Source organism: Oryza sativa, chromosome 1 (genome assembly GCF_034140825.1).
Source record: "Oryza sativa Japonica Group chromosome 1, ASM3414082v1".
Classification (NCBI taxonomy): domain Eukaryota; kingdom Viridiplantae; phylum Streptophyta; class Magnoliopsida; order Poales; family Poaceae; genus Oryza; species Oryza sativa.
The window spans coordinates 12,148,376-12,168,307 of record NC_089035.1 but is presented as its reverse complement, the minus strand read 5'-3'; the positions used below and the strand labels follow the sequence as shown (position 1 = coordinate 12,168,307).

Genomic DNA, 19,932 nt, shown 5'->3' with positions numbered 1-19,932 from the left:
CTGCCATCCTGGTGAGTTAATAAGTGATTATTAGTCACGGTATAAGGAAGGAAGTTCATCATATTTGTTGCCAGCTCGGCCTGTAACATGACCGGCGTTTCGCCGGGCCTCCCTCTCACTGTCCTAGGTCAGGATGGGAATGGTTGGGATATGGATTGAATCTAAACCGTTTTAAGTGAGTTCGTTGATCTATGGTTTAATAGGGTCGATCCACCATGAGTCCATTATATCAATAGATTATCCATAGATATCTAAATGGATCGGCTACTCTTATTACATGTGGGTAAAACTCGGACCCAAAATTTTTAAACTCGCATTCACACTATAAAAACTTATCGAATTCAGTTGAATTTTGGTGGGATAATTTATTACACAGAGAAACAACTTTGTATAAATTTGAGCCCTTTATACAAGTGGGGCCCACGATGCATTACTAGGACCAAAAATTCTAGTTATATGTGTAAAACTCGGACCCAAAATTTTTAAACTCGCGTTCACACTATAAAAACTTATCGAATTTAGTCGAATTTTGGTGGGATAATTTATTGCGCAGAGAAGCAACTTTGTGTAAATTTTGAGCCCTTTATACATGTGGGGCCCACGATGCGTTGCTAAGACCCAGAAATTCCAGTTCCATGTAAAACTCGGACCCAAAATTTTTAAACTCGCGTTCACACTTTGAAAGCTTGTTAAAATTAGTTGAATTTTGTAGGAAATAATTATTATATAGCGAAGCAACTTTATACAATTTTTTGAAACATTTATACATGTGAAGTCATTTTGGGTCGAACCCCTTGAACCTTAGGTTCTAATGGTTTGATCCGTTTGATCCATTTATATTTTTGGAGCAACCCTACAAATCCGTTAGCACAAATTTACGGATTGATTTAGCGGATAAATGGATCGACCCTAACCATTCCCATCCTGAGTCCTAGGGACTTAGCCACCTCACTCACGCCTCACGGCGACAACCACTCTACTTGGCGCCGCTACAACTATTACCCCACCGGATATAATTAACCTGACGAGCAGGAGTGGATCATCCAAGGCCACCCGCCACGCCACCCCCAAGCAGTCGCCTAGCCATTTCGACCAGGGTTTAACTTTTGTATTTCAAAGTAAAAGCTGATCCTTACTGTTTTACCGAAATCCGACCGAAAACCAATAAAAACCAGTGACTTTCGGTCAACGCCGTATGAAAACCAGCTAATATCGACCAGTTTTTATAACCCGAGATCTAGCGGTTTCACAAAATCCGATTGGTTTTCGTAAAATTCCTTCGGTTTTGTAAACCTTGATTCCAACATATCACCGCACAAGAATTAGCTTCTTTGGTTCGTCTAAAATTTCTGGATCCACCGCTTCGTCGATCGCTAGGTTCTTGGTGCGCAATGGTACTTTAATTTGTTTCTAATTCTGTAAATTCAAAATACAGTTTGTATTTGCATATGAACATTGATCTATTCGCGTGCATGGATCCGAGAGCATATACGACTCATCACAAGCACAACCTCTACCTCCCATCCCTGCATGCACTTACACTGAATAGTACCGGGCCGGTCCAATCAAGAAGGGTACAAACAATGCATGTGAAATCCTGAGCTAATGGTGTTAGACTGGTAAGCAGATAATGATTGACTCAATTCGTTATACACCACGGATCTCGATCTCACTCAGAAAAGTTTCCCTTCTGTTTTTGGAAGACTTGATTATAGTTAATCTCACGCTATATATCTCCTAGTCAATATTTATTCATAGCGAAGCTATCACGCTGTTTGCACCCGATTGTCAAAGCCTTCTCTCTCCTAGAACATGGTGAGATTCTATAATTCTAGATTAGCGTATACTATACTCCTACAACGATGGTAAAGAATGCCACACGTATATATTTTATTGGTTCGATCAGAACAGCAGCTGCAGCTCGATCTCGATCTACTTGTCGATCGCTTGTCTTTATATGTTAATAAACCCTTTTAATAACAGCTGGTCAAGTCTGGTAATTAACGTGATGCGTTTTTCTAAATAGCTAAGCTTGTTAAATTATGCCGTGGGTTCAAGTTCAAAACACTTGATATGTTATTGTAAAGATGGTTATTGTGCACATTTTGTTCAGCTGCCATTTTAATTTTAGGGAGTTAACTGCTATTCCAATCACAACGATTATAGTGCACATTTATTCAGCTGCAATCTTTGATCAGTTATTGTGAACATTTGTTTTAGCTGCGTGATCGTAACAATTTTTTTAGCTCCGTGATCGCAACTTATGTGTTGACAGCTCGAATTTTTTTTATTTATACATTTTTTTATTAAAATATTTACAAAAATAATTTTTTGTTTCGAAAATTTACAAATCTAATTGCCTGCCGCCCTTAAGAAGGGCGATATTTAAAAATCGCCCTCTCAAAGGGCGGCAAGGGACCTAAATACAAAATTTTTATTTGTGTTCAAACCCTTCCCACCGGTTTTAATTGCTTAAAAACTAATAATGCTTATTCGATACTCCAAATGATTTTAAATGGAAAAGTGATAAACTACAAAGTTATAGATCTCATCAAGATCTACAACTTTATATAAAGTTTATCTCCATCCAATGTCGTTTGAAATGTAGATCTGAGATTTTTTAAAATGTGTTTTATATTTTGTAACGAATATTTGGATATCTAAAACATCTTAAATGAAAAAGTTATTAACTACAAAGTTGTAGATCTCCTTGAGCTCTACAATTTTGATATAAAGTTTTATTTCATCTGACTTTATATAATATAATTTTAAATTGTAAAATTATAGAGCTAGCAAGTTATGCTGGAAAATTTACATTTAGGTCCCTTGCCGCCCTGTGGAAGGGCGATTTTTAAAAATCGCCCTCCCAAAGGGCGGCAGGCGATTAGATTTGTAAATTTTCGAAACAACAAATTATTTTTGTAAATATTTTAATAAAAAAATGTATAAATAAAAAAAATTCTTGACAGCTCGGCCTGTAACCCAGAGTTTGGCAGGTGCCTCCGTGGGCCTCGGCCCGTTGGGTTGTCACCACGCACCATGGACTGTGGCGGCATGGCAGATTGGCAGTTCTGTCGAGCAATGGCATTCTTGTTCGATACTACTCCGTTCACCCAAATATATTTGATGTCTAAGAGATCTATGTCAAACATACTACCTTTTTTTTGTTTTTGGCGATTACACCGCAGACCACTGTACACGCGACATCAGACACACTTCCACGAATGCCCTAACACATGCTTAAAGAGATGGAGCTAACGTATTAGCTCTCCTTTCTAATCCCATACTATGTTTGTGAATACTGTAATTTATTCTTAATAGGTGAAATTATACACCCATGACTCCACCACACTGCTTCCCGATATTAATGTGCCCTGCCCCTCTCCCCCTTCCTATTTGCTTTTGTTAACTTTGTTTTGCTTCCTTTGTATCTGTTTGTGTGAGGTTCTCTGTTTTGTATGTTTTGGCTCTGAACTCGATAGTTCTACATGTATATAGCTACTAGCTAGAGTGAAGAACTTGAGAGGACTTCGAGGCAAAAATGTGTGTCACTCCATTCGGTCGAGACGAGTAAACGTCAGTACATGATGTCATATGATGTTGTGGCATGTTTTGTCACAGGGGTAGGGGCAATCGATGGCCTTCACCTCAGCTCGACCAAAGTACCAGTCACCAACAGACTTTGCAATTCCCTGCACATCCAAGAACAGCATGAAACTGAAAAGTAAGTATTTTTTTATGCATAATCCCATTCAGGTTCTTCGTCTGCAAGTACTGAAAACGTCTGCAGTTTTCTCTTGTAGCTCTGAACAATTACATGGACACACACTAATTAAGCAAGGTGGAAAGTACCTTGTTCTGGAGAGCAGGAGAGCCACCATTCCAGGTGGCCGTCAGCTCGGACTGGCAGTGAGCGAAGCACGAGTTGATGAACAGCCCGTTGCTCCTCGACTCGGAGAAGACTCTCACCGCTGCCACCATCTGATCTCTGAAACCTGCATTACATAAAAATGCAGGGATTATTGGGTTCTGAAATTCAGGGCTTCGATCACCTTACTGTCTGACAAACTAATTATTGACGTAGTATATGATCAACGAGACAACTCAGACAAGGGATATGGCCGTTGTTACCTTGCAGGAACTGCAGCTGAGACGCGTTGCAGGCTGCGCGGTTGAACTTGCAGACTCGCCAGGTGCCGCTGGTGTCAGCTGCGTTAGGGGCCAGGCTCTGCTCGATCTGATGAACGAATCGTCCGGTCACATATTTGCATTCGGTTATATGTTCTTCATTTCTCAATAGATTAGATCTGAGCATATGCATTTGCTAGAACGAGATTTTACTAATTTAATTTGCAATATCAACCATGGGGAATCAGCAGCAAAGACTTGTGCATACCTGCCAGACGTCGTACGCCGCATTCAGCAGGAAGATGGGTGTCTTTATGCCGTCGATTATGTTCTGAGGGAAGAAGCACTGCACATTCACACACACAGTCGCATCATAATTATGTAATGCTCTTCTTGCATCGATCTAAATCTAATTAGTCATCTCTGAATTGATCAGCATGAACACATAATTAATTGCATATGCATGAATACAGTGTGCAGTATACGCACCGAGGTGGCGTCGAGATGGTCGGTGCAGGTCTCGGGAAGGTTGGGCGCCACCGCCTGCAGGCCGACGACGTCGCCGTAGTATGACCTCAGGCTCCTGCCGCCGGCGACGTCCACGCTGCAACGCGCGAAGCGATAAGAATTGAATAATGGGCTTAGCTAGCTTGGAGAAAAATAATCGCGTCAGTGGACAGAACACAAGTACGTACGCGTCGAGGAAGAGGCCGCCGTCGGAGAGGCACTTGACGGTGGCGGCGGCGGGGAGGAGGGCGCGGAGCTGGTCGCAGTGGAGGATCGCGGCGAGGCCGCCGGCGGAGCAGCCGGTGAGCAGCACATGCTCGGCGGAGGCCATGCCGACGTCGAGCAGGTGCTGGATCACCGCCCCCCAGATGCGCTGCCCCCGGAATTGCAGCTTCAATCCCTATACACAAGTCCATTGATTCTTAGCTAATCAGGAATGATCGGATCAGCTGCTAGCTGGATGGGTTTGATTGATCACCTCGTTGAAGGCGTCGCCGGCGAAGGACCCGCTGTCGCAGTAGCGGATCTTGACGCGGTTCCAGCTGTGGAAATCTGTACGTTGCCATTTGGTTTGGTTAGCATATGCATACACTGATTGATCGAGAGTTCGAGACGGCGGCGGAGGAGAGGAGATGGACGGACCGGGGTTGTCGGCGGCGGCGGAGCTCATGATGCCGGTGAAGGCGATGCGGCGCTCCATGTGGTCGGAGGAGCCGTGGCGGCTGGCGGTGCGGAAGCGGCACGTGCGGGCGTTGTTGCACCACCCGCCGCCCTCCAGGTTGACCACCCAGCTCCGGTTGCCGCCGCCGGAGCCCGGGTCCAGGTGGTACGCCGGCGGCGTCCCGTCCATGCACACTGCAATACCGAGCATGCATGAGAGGAAAATTCATGAGTTGTTGTTGAAAATTAACAGTAACACAGATCATGGCTTCTATCATTCCAGTGGCTATGTTGAGTATTTGCTACTCCCTCCTCCGTTTCATGTTATAAGATGTTTTGATTTTGGTCAAAGTTAAACTGCTTTAAATTTGATTAAGTTCATAGACAAATATATTAATATTTATATTACTAAATTAGTTTTATTAAATTATAATTAAATATATTTTTATAATAAATTTATCTTGGTTAAAAAATATTACTATTTTTTTTATAAACTTGGTCAAACTTGATACAGTTTGACTTTGACCAAAGTCAAAACATCTTATAACTTAAAATAGAGGGAGTAGTAGAGAAATTAGTTTTTTTTCGAACACGTAAAATAATTGCATATCAATATATTAGAAGAATTTAGTTGTTAATCCCTAAAATAATAATATTCAAATTCCATTAACTGTGCGTTCGCTAACAACGAAAAGGCTCATTAGCAATCGGCCACGCGCAATCGGGTCGGGTTGTCTTTTGTTGACACGTATAATTTTCATTTTATACGCACAAAGTTTATACATTGAAAATTTATACAACAAAAAAGATTGTACACTGAAATTTTTTATGCTCATTTCGAATTTGAGGATTTGGATTCAAACTTTTTATACATAATTTGTTGTATTAAATATTCATGCACATAGTTAATGTGTACGTATAATGTTTATACATATAATGTTTATACGCACGAATATTTCTACTTTGTTTTGTAAAAATTATTTTTAATGGTTTTTGAAACCCATCTAAATGAGCATACGTGTGATGGAATGCGCAGCGATTAAGGACAAAGGGGTGGAGGCACGCCTGTTTGTTGACAAGCCTTGGCAGCCTCCCAGGTCGTTGGATGGTGAATTTGTCATATGTCACTCTACAAAGATACTAACTCAGGTTAATTTGATATAACAACTACATTTTGGGGGTTTGGATTTACAAAGTTATTTTCGCGGAAGGATAGGTGACACTATATATAATTTAGTTATTTCTAAAAGACTATTCATAAGCAATGTTTCTAATTTCACATATTGATAATGGTTATATCATATCTTATATGATTTCTTTTACCATATATGGATTCGGTCACGGTTTGAAATTTCAGAAACCCTCTCCCCTGACTCAACTATATTCAAATTCGGTCAAAATATGTTTAAATTCCAAATAATTTTGTTCTGAATTTTCCGAAATTCCTTACATTCAGAAATTTTGGCGGCCCTGGTAGAAACTTCCAAAATGAAATTGAAAACCCTGGATTTGGTGTAGGAGTGATGAATGATATGGATTATATATATTAGATGTAGAAAATTGTTTGAATATAGAATGGAATTAATTAAGAAGAATATACTACAACTGATCATCCGATGGTGCGCACATATAAGGTAGACACCTTGAGAAGAGAAAAAGAAAGAATATATATAATGGATGAACAAGTAAAGAAGCGTGAATATTGGTAATGATGCATTCTGTCGGTGTGGCCTCTATCCTCCATGCAAAAAGAAGCGTGAAAGGAACCGAGAATGACAAGAAGGATAGATGGGATAAGCTATAAGGACATATACATGCATCATGCATGCATGGCATCTAGCTTAGCTTGCTTTGCTTTGCTAGCTAGTGGTACACATATGCACGCATGGTGTGGGAACGAACGGCACGCTTAGCCACTTGTGCACGGTGCCCTATCCATCAAGAAGCAAATAAGTTTGCATATTCCATCGAAGAAGTATATCTCCTCCATCCCAAAAACAAGTTAACTTTTATCTGTAAATCTGACATAACCGATACTTAAATTTGGGACTGTCGATAGTGTAGTACATACTACCTACATAAAGCGATAAACCCAAACTTTATATATGCTCCTTGGAATGTCTAGTTCCTTTTTTTTTTACCGTCACCAATAGTTGTATTCATTTCCATGTATATTTTTACCCAGTGAAAAAGCTTAAAAGAACATAGAATTATTGTCCTTGAGCTGGCACACTAATAGAAGGTTATGCTAGCATTAAACTATTACTCCTTTTAAGTCGAATATAATTGTCATTTTAAACAAGAACACACAATTTTCACCATTGGTTTATACTATAATATATATAGAATTCCTTGAAAAAATATATGTAGAAGTAGAATTATCAGCAAATATATGATTCTATATTGAAGTACTGTAGTTTAGATTAATTTGTACATATTGTTCCATGTTTCGAAATTAAAGTACATGTTTTAAAAGTTATTTATAATCAAAGTTTTAAAAGTTCAACATTAGTACTGTTTAAAATAATAATTAACTTTAACCTGGAGGGAGTATTTGATTTTGTGCTCTTTAGCGTTTTGGTAGGCGTGAGGTTGGAGGTTTGTCCCATCCTTATTACTATGCTACTATTATGTTTAGCTTTATTTTGAATATTTGGTTATGTGGGAACTAGAAATGTAATATCTTCCACTGCAAAAAATAAATAAATAAGCAGGCGTATGGTAGTACACTACTGTCATGGTAGTTGGTAGTTATGGCTTTGGCTCTGGTCGAGCTTGAAAAAATTGAATCTGCTTCCATCCCCCCGCATGGTCTTATAACCTAAACTCTTATTAGGAACATGGTAATTTTGTAGTATTTCAGACTATTCTGATGCAAATATTCCCTGTTTAGAACACACTCACATTTAATCCTAGGAACGAATGATAGATAATTGTTCAAAATTCGACCAAAAATGGTAAAAACTAAAAAAATTGTCTACTTTCGCCAGAAATTGATACTAGCAAATTAACTGAATGGCAGGTATATTCTACGTACCCAGAAGAACGCATCCAATTACTGTAAATCTTAGTACATTAATTACATACCGGCTCCCTTGTCGACGGCGGAGTTGAGGATGGTGATGGGCACCATCACGTCCGCCGCACGCCGCCGCCTGCTTCTCCTCCTCCGGCCGCTCATCTCATCCTCCTCCGCCGCCTGTACGCTGCCGCCGCCGGCGGCGGCGACGACGAGAAGAAGAACAAGAAGAAGAAGATGATGATGAAGCTTGGTGACCCCAATCCTCTCCATCATCGCCATCCTCTAGCTTGTACCAGCACTCGATCGACCAATCGAAAAACAAAAAAGACACTCACTTCACTAAAATTCTTACACGGCCTTCTCGTCAGGAAGAAATTGGCTGATGAACTTGGTGTGTGGAAGCTAGCAGAGAGCGGAAGAATCAAAATGAAACTATAAACTCTGAAAAAAAAATGGGCAAGAGAGCTTAAATCGGAGCTACATATTTAACAAGGCATATCAAGGGGATGATTCACCTAGCTACAAGGATATATGGGGCTAATTATTATTGGCAGCAAATTATGGCGGACGCCCAGCTAGCTAGCTAGGGACATATATTGCTCAGGATCGGATAGCAATTCAAGAAATTAAGGAGAGAATACTATCCTTCCATACATGTACACACACATGCACATATATGGCAGAATTAAAGACTGGCCAGATTCGCCAGCTAATTTATGTACGTACGAGGACGGCTTTTAATTCACCTCCTAATTAAAATTTTAAACAGCACGAATTATAAAAAGATTATGATACGCAAATCAAGCAAAGCAAGAGAGAGCAACGTGGTATAGCTCTCTCCCAAAGTGTTGGAAGAAAGAACAAAATGGAAACGCACTGTGTGTACTGTGTAGGCATAAGTTTTTAGTAGCTACAGCTTATTTTATAATCTCTACAGTTTCCTAAACAATCTAAATTCTCACCTGTATTTTAAGATTTCTATATAGTTGTAGAATTAATCTAGTAAATAAATTAAAAGACAAAAGTTATAAAACTATTTTTAAAATTCTCACCAACAAATAGCAGACAGGTGGAAGGAACAAGAACGTACATCGTGTGTTTACAAGGAACAAGGAACTCGAACGTCGTATATGCATGCGCGTGGGCGCCGATCGCGATTCCGACGTTTCACCGGCTGGAGCCTGCGTACATATACTGATAATATACAGGTATGTTCGTCTTAATTACCAGATCGTTGTGTTAATGCCAAACGAAAGGACAGTGTCGTTGTGCGGTCAGCCATTTTAGGCCGACAGCTAGAAATGAGACGTACAAAAAGTTTTCAAAAAAAAAGAAGACAAGAAATAAGAAAAAAAACATAGGTAAGTTATTTTTTCCGAAAATCTCAACTATTATAAAAACTAGCATGGTGGCCCGCGAAGATTGTGCGGCTAGCATCATTATATTTTCTCTCATATAATAGCAGATATGTTTTCTCATTATATTATTCAAATATATTAAAATGACAACATAATTTTAAATTTTGCAACAACTTTACAAAACAACTAATGTGTAATATTCATATTATATTTTATATACGTGTTAGTTATTAATTATTTTTAATATCAAATTTTAGTTATTTGTAAATTATATATATTCCTATATGGACTCTAGACTCGTCTTTTAATATTTCTTTTTTTTAATTCCGAATTTTCTGTAAATTATAATTATATATAGACTCTATGCTCTTCTTCTAATATTATTTATTTTTATTTTTGTATTTTCATATTATATTTTATATACGTGTTAGTTATTAATTATTTTTAATATCAAATTTTAGTTATTTGTAAATTATATATATTCCTATATGGATTTTAGACTCGTCTTTTAATATATTTTTTAAATTCTGAATTTTCTGTAAATTGTATTTCTATATAGACTCTATGCTCTTCTTCCAATATTATTTATTTTTATTTCTGAGTTTTTATTATTTCTAATTGTATTTCTATGTGGACTCTAAACTCATCTTTCAATATTCTTTAATTTTTAGTTTTGAATTTCAATTACTTCTAAATTGTATTCTTATATTGACCTTAAACTCTTCTTTCCATGTTTTTCTTAATTTTGAATTTAATTATTTGTAAACTGTATTTTTATACGGACTCTAAACTTTACTTTTAATTTTATTATGTTTATTCCAAATTTTAGTTAGTTTAAAATTCCTATATGGACTCTATACTCTGGTTCTAATATTCCTTATTTTTTAATTCCAAATTTCTTTTTTTTTCTTAATTGTATTTCTATATGGGCTCTATACTCTACTTCTAATATTCCTTATTTTTAATTCCGAATTTATGTTATTTCCTAATTGTATTTCTAGATGGACTCTATACTCTACTTCTAATATTCCTTATTTTTAATTCCGAATTTCAGTTATTTCATAATTGTATTTCTATATGGACTCTAGTCTCCTCTTCTAATATTCCTTATTTTTTAATTCCGAATTTCAGTTATTTCCTAATTGTATTTCTATATGGACTCTGGTCTCCTCTTCTAATATTCCTTATTTTTTAATTCCGAATTTCAACTATTTCCTAATTGTATTTTTATATGGACTCTAGTCTCCTCTTCTAATATTCCTTATTTTTAATTCCGATTTTTTCTAAATTGTATTTCTATATGGACTCTGCTTTTTCTTTTTCTCCGATTAATGTGAGAATTTCTAGGCCATGAGAGCGAACGTGGAGGCTCCTTTTTCTATTCCTTTAATAATATAATAGATTAAAGACGTGTATGTATATATATATATATATATATATATATATATATATATATATATATATATATATATATATATATATATATATATATATATATATATATATATATATATATATATATATATATATATATATATATATCCAAGCAAATTCCTACAGTAAATTTCACCTTAACTAATTAAACCGTATCTCTACTATTATAAAAATTGAAGATGTTTTTACCGATATTTTGGTATGTCATCTGTATTTAGATTGGTTTTTAAGTTCATTCTTTGGAAATATAGATCCGTGTATGAGTCAGATTTAAGTTCGTTTGCTTTCGGAAAATACAAAAGAAGTCGTATAAGAAATTTCTTTAGAAAAACTTGCATGCTAACTTGAGATGAAAGTTGAACTCCTAATTACAGCTAATTATTTTAAAAACACTATAAGCAAATTCCCACAGTGAATTCCATCCTAGCTAAACCATATAAGAATAATAAAATTAAAATAGCATTCACCCGTTGCAACGAACGGACATTTTTTTACAGTAAATATAAAAATAAGAAAAAAAAGCACAAGGCTTGCACATATGTAAGTTTTTTTTTCGAACTATAAATAAAGGTAAGCTTATCTCAAAATGAAATATGAAAACAAGAAGAAAATCTCCATATCTTAGCAATGAAACTAAATACTTAAAATTCAAGATCAGTTTTCTTCTTTAACCATAAATAAAAAAAAGATTCTACCTCATTCTAGGATAAATAAAATAATGTGTCAATTATTTTAAAGTTATTCCAATCTTGTGCACACAAAAAAATTATAATTATTCATCTGCTATTAGGATTTGGATTTATTTTATCGATTGAGAAAAGGTACATTCCTTTATTTTAGATAGAAGAAATTTTGCTATTAAGTAAATTGTATTGATACATGAATTTATTTATTAAGTAAATCTAAACCTTGAACTTGTAAAAAGCTCATTTTAGTGCACGAATTTATCGATGTGTGTGGACCAAGATAAAATTTGTTTGATGGGTACAATTTAATGTTTGAAGTTGTAAAAAGCTTATTTTAGTGCACAAATCTTTGTGTGTGAATCAAGATAAAAAAAAACACAACATGGGTAATCTTTCTGATTTTAAGTGTTGATTAAGATTGCTACACACTCAAGTAAGATGTCACGTAGACGTAAAACCTTTTGATAAAAAGTATAGTAAGGAATGATGATTATATACATAGAAAGATAAATAAAAATCCGATAGCAACAATCAAGTAGAAACCAAGTACATCGTCATTTTGAAATATAGCATGTTTTCGTGCCCTCTCATAAGCCTAGGTCATGTTCTAATCAGCATCAATTTGGGTAAGATTAGCCATACCTTATGAATTTATCAGCACATATTATTAGAGACGTTCATGAACTAAACTGAGTATTTACAAGATAATATACTAAAGGCAAATTTTGCTACAGGACATCGCAATTGTGTGGTTTTTAGCTCAGGGACACCACGAAAGTGAAGTTTTGGGGGAAGACATCCCATAATCGTGGATATTTGCCGATGGATACCACGCCATCTGCCATGCTGACATGGCGCACGGGAGGCCTTTTTTGACGCGCGTCGGACGTAAATACCCCTGCGCAAGAGATAATAAGGTTATGTGGGACCACTTGACAGTGTCCCCCTCCTCTTCTTTTTCTTCTCTCTCGATTTCTTCTCCTCTCGATCTCTCCTCCTCATCTCTCTCCCTCTCGTTTCCCTTTCTCCTCACGCGCGTGCGCTCCCGAGCGGGATGCGGCAGGTGCGCGACGGCGCGGCCAGCAACCGGCCGCAACGACGCGGGCCGAGGCGACGGTGGCGGCCTGAAGGCGGCCCGGCGGCATCGGGTGGATGGGGAGGCAGCGTGGCGGACGGCGATAGCGTCGGGCGACGCCGGCGGCGAACGAGCCGCCGAGCAAGGCCATGGGCCACGCCGCCGTGACGAAGGCGTACACGGGTGGCACGTCGCGGAGTGCACGCCAGACGGTGATGTTGCACCTGAAGCCTAAGCCGAAGCCGATCTGCCAAACGCGGTGGCCGCGGCGGACGCGCCCTTTGGCCTCGGCGTAGGCGAGCTTGTACCAGTGCGAGCTGCTACTGGTGTTAATTGCACATTAGGCTCAGCATCCCGACCTCTCTCTTTGATTTCCTGCATCAATCAAGCTAAGCTTGGTTAATTAATTAACTCACAGATTATTGTACATCACTCATCATTGTTTGTACTAGATCGATCACTTTTGTGCGTGCGGTTACCTCGATGGTGGAAGCAAGAGAAATGGCAGGCAACGGCGGCAGCGCGAGCCAGATGCAGCCATCGTCTTCGCTCCACCACTCGGCTACCGCCCGAGACAGCAGCTCCACTTCCGCCGGCAGGCATCGGGTGGATGGGGAGAAAAGGCCGGAGCAGCGAGGAGGTGCCGGGGCAGCGCCGGGCAGAGGAGGCGGGAGTGGAGGCGTTAGGTGGTCGCGGAGGCGGCGCCCGGGCGGGCCAGCTTGGCCACGCGCGGGGCGGCGCTCGCAGCGTGGTGGTGGCAGTGGCGCGCGGGCGCTCGCAGCAAGACGAAGACGGCGGCGGTCGCAGTGGCAATTCGTCCGGGCGGAGATGGAGGCCGGAGGTGCTGACAATCGTGGTGGCGAAGTGGCAGTGGCGCGCGGGTGGTGCTCGCGCAGGAGATGTAGCCGCGCGCGGTGGCAGCGACCGAGCATGGCGACGGCTTGGCGCGGCGGGGGAGAGGGGAAAGAGGTAGCTGGCAGCGGTGGGGAGTGGCCTGACGGGAGACCTTTTTTTTTTCTGACGTGGCAAGGGGTATTTACGTCCAACTGCGTCAAAAAACAGACTCCCGTCCGCCACATCAGCACAACAAGTATCCTTTAAACGGCGCGGTGTCATCGGCAAATATGATATCTTCCCCCAAAACTTCACTTTCATGGTGTCCCTAAGCTAAAACCACATAATTGCGATGTCCTGTAGCAAAATTTGCCTATACTAAATTGTACACTTCTGAAATTCTTTTATGTACCACCAATTCAATTTATTTTAATTTATTGCTATATCCAATTTATGAAATTATACACCATTGATATCATTTAATAAAATGGAACATGTCATATGCATCCATATTATATTTTGGACAAAAGAATTTCACATGATAGAAATATGGTAAAAGAAATGCACAAATGTTTGCATTGATAAGGCTTTTGGTTTGCGCACGTAAGATTTGATAAAAATAAGTGTTTACAGGATAATAGAAATTTGGTTTGCACAGATTTAATAAAAGACATTGCACAGGTAAGATTAAGAAGGTTTGCACCGGTAAGATTTGATTACAAATATAAGTAGTGTTTTTATTAGAGGTAAAAAATAAGTGTTTACAGAGGTGAGTGATAGAGATACGGGTAAGATTAAGAGGATTAAGAGGGTTTGCACTGGTAAGATTTGATTACAAATATAAGTACGATAAAAGAAATTTGGTTTGCACAGATTTAATAAAGAAATTTGGTTTGCACAAATTTAATAAAAGACTTTGCACGGGTAAGATTAAAAGAATTAAGAGGGTTTGCACTGGTAAGATTTGATTACAAATATAAGTAGTGTTTTTATTAGAGGTAAAACAAAAAAAATGATTTGAAAACAAATATAAGTGTGTTTTTATTAGTGTTTTTATTATAGGTAAAACAAAAAAAAATTTGAATACAAATAATATAAGTAGTGTTTTTATTAGAGGTAAAACAAAAAAATGATGTTTTTATTAGAGGTAAAACAAAAAATTGATTTGAACACAAATATAAGTGGGTTTTTATTAGAGGTAAAAAAAAATGATTTGAATACAAATAATATAACTAGTGTTTTTATTAGAGGTAAAAAAAATGATTTTAATACAAATATAAGCGTGTTTTTATTAGAGATAAAACGTAAAACAAAAAAATGATTATAAGTGTGTTTTTATTAGAGGTAAAAACAAAAAATGATTATAAGTGTGTTTTTATTAGAGGTAAAAACAAAAAAGAATTAGAGGTAAAAAAAATGATTTTAATACAAATATAAGCGTGTTTTTATTAGAGATAAAACGTAAAACAAAAAAATGATTATAAGTGTGTTTTTATTAGAGGTAAAAACAAAAAATGATTATAAGTGTGTTTTTATTAGAGGTAAAAACAAAAAAGAATAATGTGGCTGCTGGGATTCGAGCCCAGGTCTCCACGGCCACAACGTGGAATTCTCACCACTAAACTACAGCCACAACTTGTGTTTTAAGAAGATACTTTACTGTAATTAACATGTGTTCTAAGGTGATACTTTACTGTAATTAACGGGAGATCCATTTCTTCTTAAACCTAACTTGTTACGAGGAGATACTTTACTCAACGAGAGATCCATTTCTTCTTAAATATCGCTAATCGACAATGTTCAACCTAACTTTACTGGTGTTGGCTTAAACCACGTAGAGGATACTTGCTAAAGACTTTCCTTAGAAAATTCAACAGAAACATCATTTCGATGCCTTTATCTCTTGGACTGAAAAATATGTTGAGGAACTTTCATCATCTGAAGTATAAACCCCAGAGACAGATATACGAGCATTATACAGAAACATCATTCTGATGCATTTATTTTCTTGTGCTCAAAAATATGCAGAGTAACTTTCATCATCTTAAGTATAAGAGCATTATACAGTTTTTGTAGAGCTCATCCCTAAACAGAATATCCTCACTTTTCAAGCTATCAATAATACAATTTGTCAGAGCATTCTTTCAGCCTAACAACAAATGGAGCAGCCGATTGTGTGGCTCTCGAAAAAATGAGCTGCAACCGACCTGTAACTATTTAAAGTTCCCCAAAAGGGAAGTGGGCAAAAGGTTGGCCTTTCATATTTCTATCCGGTGCTGGACAATACTTCCGGACGATCATCGCTGAAATTGTATTGCTCATAAACCTTGAACAGCATCTCCCTACAGGGTACAACTGCCCCTATCTTGATGCAGGCTAGGAATGCACCTGACAACTTTCTGTGGAGGCTGTAAACTTCGTCGGGTGGTGGCGTCAGCCTGTGCTTCAACATGGTAGCTCCGAGGTTGGAAACACTATGTGTGATGTTGTTTGCACGGAAATCGTGACCACCTGGTTTTGCGAATGGCACACCAACAATGAAGGCAGCTTGGACATGAGCATCCAGCATGACTTCCGGTTCCTCACCTGTGAGAAATCCTAGTCTGCGGGACATTTCTAAGACACCAGCTCTATCCTTGTTCGCACAGGCAACTACCTGCTCGATAATATCACAAATCAGACTCAGACAACCATCTTCAAAACATTAAACAGAAAACTCTAAATGTTTCTAAAGGAGGTGATTATTAATAATAAACAATTTGATTGCTTACCATACGAAGGTAGTCGTCCACAAAACGTTTTGGAAAATCACGAGCTGCGCCAAAGTCAATCAGATTGAACTTCCTTGTAGGTTCATCGAAAAGGAAGTTGCTCCAATTTGGATCAGTCTGCAGAAAGAGAAGTTACTGCAGAGTACTAACAAATTTCCTGGTATCTATAACGCATTACTAAATTCCAGATTTATTATTGAAGCCTTGAATTAAATCGAAGGAAATTTGTCATCACAAGTTCACAATGAGTAGCAAATCAGAAACATACATTGATACATACTGTTCGAAAAATTAAATGACAGCCATACAAAATATTGATCATTGATATAAAACTGACAGTTGAATGGCTCAATAAATATCTGTTTGTATTGCCCAACACTAAAGTAGCAGTTTACGTAGCAGTAGTCATGTATACCCAAAATGATTAGATTATGATAAATTAACATGGATGCAGAGTTCAACCCATTATTTAGGAATTTTGCAGAAAGTATAGAAGAAACATGCCTGCATAAATCGGAAGACAAACAACTCCTTTATTGTAAGCTCAAGCAATTTACAGCCAACATAGTTACGGGTTTCCTGGTCTAACATAGCCACCTTGTCAATTGGAAATCCTGTATAGAACCAAACAAATGAGGCTATCAAGAGAAATAAGCCATTATTCTTATGTCCATAAAAATTAATTAGCTCCTCGCAAAAAAGAAAAGTATCTAAACATATTTGATATGATTGTGAGATCATGAAGGTAAACATATCAGAATTCAGTTCATGTTTATTGCGCCTCTTAGTTCCTTACTACGCTATGCTATACTGTTTAACTTTCGCTCCATTGGACTAAGTGTGGAGCATATGAAAAGTGAAATGCCCTATCGTTGTCCCAATTTGGACATTCCATGTGTCCACATTTTATAAATCCATGTTGATTTTTTTTCAAAACGAAATGCCTCAAAAAACTGTCACTATGCACGATGAACTTCTTTTACGGGGCATGATGAACTTACAACACTATAATGAAAAATTATAAAGAAAATCCATTAAGCCACTCCATGATCAACTGAAAATACCTGGAACAAACTCTGACATTAACACTTTTTTGCTAGACAACTCATCAATGACCTTAGGGACATAATAGCCTTCACTATCAGATAGCAACTCTTTGTACCGTTTTTGGTTAGTTGCTTCTAACACATAATCACATTCCCTTGCCAGCTCAAGCTTTGCCACCTGTATAATAATAAAAATGAATTTTCTACATTCTGTTTATCACAAAAGCACTATGATGGTGCAGGTGCATTTAGGCCTTAAGAAACATATGACATGTACATAAAACCAATGAGTGAATAAATACAAGTTCTAAGATTCTGCCGTATCATGGACACAGATTGTGGTAAAATGCCATTTAAACTGAGTATTAAATAACGATGGACTCAATTTATTTTCACATAAAGTATAGGCATGAACAGAGTAGCAGTAGCACACTATTATCTCAACTACTTGCAAAAACAAACAGTTAAACTAAATTTCGACAGACAGTGTTAATAAGAAGCAATACCCGCAACTCATAGATGTACAATGTGTCACCTGTCAAGTGCAAAGAGAAGATAAAACTGTTTTTCAAGCTGCAGCCCAAAGAAAATTTACCTTCATGGCTCTATCAAGGAAAAGACCTTTAGGGATGAGATTGGTGTAAGACAGAAGTAGCCTGACATTCTCAATATCACTTTCTATACTATCTGCGACCCCAGGGTATTGTATTTTCATGACAACATCTGAACCATCCTTTAAGACCGCCCGGTGGACCTGATTAAAAGGAAAAAGAAACAGATAAGCAAACAGTTTCTCATTGGCTTTGGTGGAGCTATATTAGAGCATGAGGTTACCAACAATATATTCAGGATGAAAAGAAAGCTCCTTTCAATAGATAACATTCCTATCTTAGAACAGTTTGTATTTTTGCCCATCAAAAATTAAATAGCAAATAGGTCATAGTCAAGATATGAAACCTTGAAGATGTACTATAGTAAAGTTATCAAAATTATCTATATTTGTTTTCTAACTTCTCAAATAATCATTACCAATCAAATTTAAAATTTTCTGCATCAACCAAGTATCCAACACAATGAAATCTTGGATTTGCCCCTCTTCCTTAGTTAAGTGGTAAGGTCAATTTGGTATAGTTTCATCAAAATAATAGAAAGATGACTCTGCTAAACAAACCTGTCCAATACTTGCAGCAGCTAGTGGCTCATAGTCAAAACTCGTTAACTTGGAGGACCAGTCCTGACCTAGCTCAGCATCAAGAACTGAATTGAGCTGCTTCCTCGGCATAACATCAGCACCTTGGCGAACAATATCAAGAGCTGCCAAGACCTACATTATCACAGCCAACATCAACATGAATGGTTCATAACCACAGAATGTGAAATGGTTGATCACCAGATTCGATGACAGACAGAAAACTGAAGTCAAATCTTGCAGCATCAGATTGGAGATACTACCGGTGGAGGCACAAGGGATTCGTCCTGGATGCTCAGCATCTGTCCCACCTTGAGCGCTGCACCCCGCATCCGGCACAGCGCCAGGGCGATACGCTCAGCATTCTGATCTGATAAGAACGGGGACATAGCAGAACGCTTGCCATCTGCGTCCGCTGGTCTCCCATACACCACCCGCCGAGCTGATTCCTGTAGCGTTCCCCATGCGAGGCCAGCACCCAGACCTGCGAACCTTAATTTTGCCAGCACAAATTTTGCAAAAAAAACAACACGATTCACGCACTGTTCGATTCGTAATTTCACAAACAAACGAATGCGCATTTCTCCCTGTTCAAATCGATGCATGGTGTGGCATACTGACCCGAGGGCTCTGGTGAATGGGGTGGAGGGAACCCTCCGCTCCCGCGGCCGCCGCCTCTTCTCCACCCGCACCACCGGCGAGGGCGATGGCGAGGGTGCAGGTGAGCGGCCAGCAGCTTCGCCATCGGGTGGTCTGGCCACCGCCACAGGTTCAGGCTCAGCTGCGCCCACGGCCGCGGCTACGCCGGCTTCGGTGATCTCCTTCGCCTGGGCCGGGTGGGGGGATTCACGCGCAGGCGGCCGCTGCTCCAGCGGGGGATCCTGCGGCGGCCGCCGCGGCGGAGAGACGGGACCGGCATCGTCGTGGGAGAAGTACACGACGGAGGCACGAGCCTCGCCGCCGGCGGCGGCGGCGGTGGGGTGGGGTCCAAGGGGAGGGGTGGGCCTCGGGGTGCGCGGGGTGCCCCTGGTGAGCCCGGCGAGGTCGGTGGCGGCGAGGAGCGCGGACCTGAGGACGTCGGGGGCCGAGGCGCGCCTGGCGGCCTCGCGGGCGACGAGGGCCGCGCCGTCGAGCAGCCGCCGGAGATCCCTTGACGCCATCGCTAGGAGAGGAGGCGGCGTGGAGGGCTTGCGGACCAAGAAGCGAACGAGCGAGCGCGGAC

The 19,932-nt window shown here is 39.3% G+C and overlaps 2 protein-coding genes and 1 non-coding gene across 3 annotated transcripts; all 3 read right to left on the bottom strand.

Moving 5' to 3' along the window:
- Nucleotides 1-3,529: 3,529 nt before the first annotated feature.
- Nucleotides 3,530-9,258, bottom strand: LOC4327273 (pectin acetylesterase 3). The gene is made up of 9 exons (XM_015779903.3): nt 8,383-9,258; nt 5,278-5,490; nt 5,114-5,187; nt 4,824-5,035; nt 4,618-4,732; nt 4,397-4,474; nt 4,132-4,237; nt 3,853-3,995; nt 3,530-3,692 (listed from the first exon to the last, which is right to left on the bottom strand). The coding sequence occupies exons 1-9, from the start codon at nt 8,594-8,596 to the stop codon at nt 3,591-3,593; spliced, it is 1,257 nt and encodes a 418-aa protein (XP_015635389.1). The 5' UTR covers nt 8,597-9,258; the 3' UTR covers nt 3,530-3,590.
- A 6,007-nt stretch (nt 9,259-15,265) lies between these two features.
- On the bottom strand, nt 15,266-15,337 carry TRNAH-GUG (transfer RNA histidin (anticodon GUG)). The gene has a single exon. It is a non-coding gene; the product is annotated as a tRNA-His (tRNA).
- A 343-nt stretch (nt 15,338-15,680) lies between these two features.
- Nucleotides 15,681-19,932, bottom strand: LOC4327271 (protein ABC transporter 1, mitochondrial). Its single transcript, XM_015765934.3, has 8 exons — nt 19,332-19,932; nt 18,974-19,202; nt 18,693-18,845; nt 18,117-18,275; nt 17,540-17,699; nt 16,980-17,089; nt 16,476-16,592; nt 15,681-16,360 (listed from the first exon to the last, which is right to left on the bottom strand). The coding sequence occupies exons 1-8, from the start codon at nt 19,868-19,870 to the stop codon at nt 15,971-15,973; spliced, it is 1,857 nt and encodes a 618-aa protein (XP_015621420.1). The 5' UTR covers nt 19,871-19,932; the 3' UTR covers nt 15,681-15,970.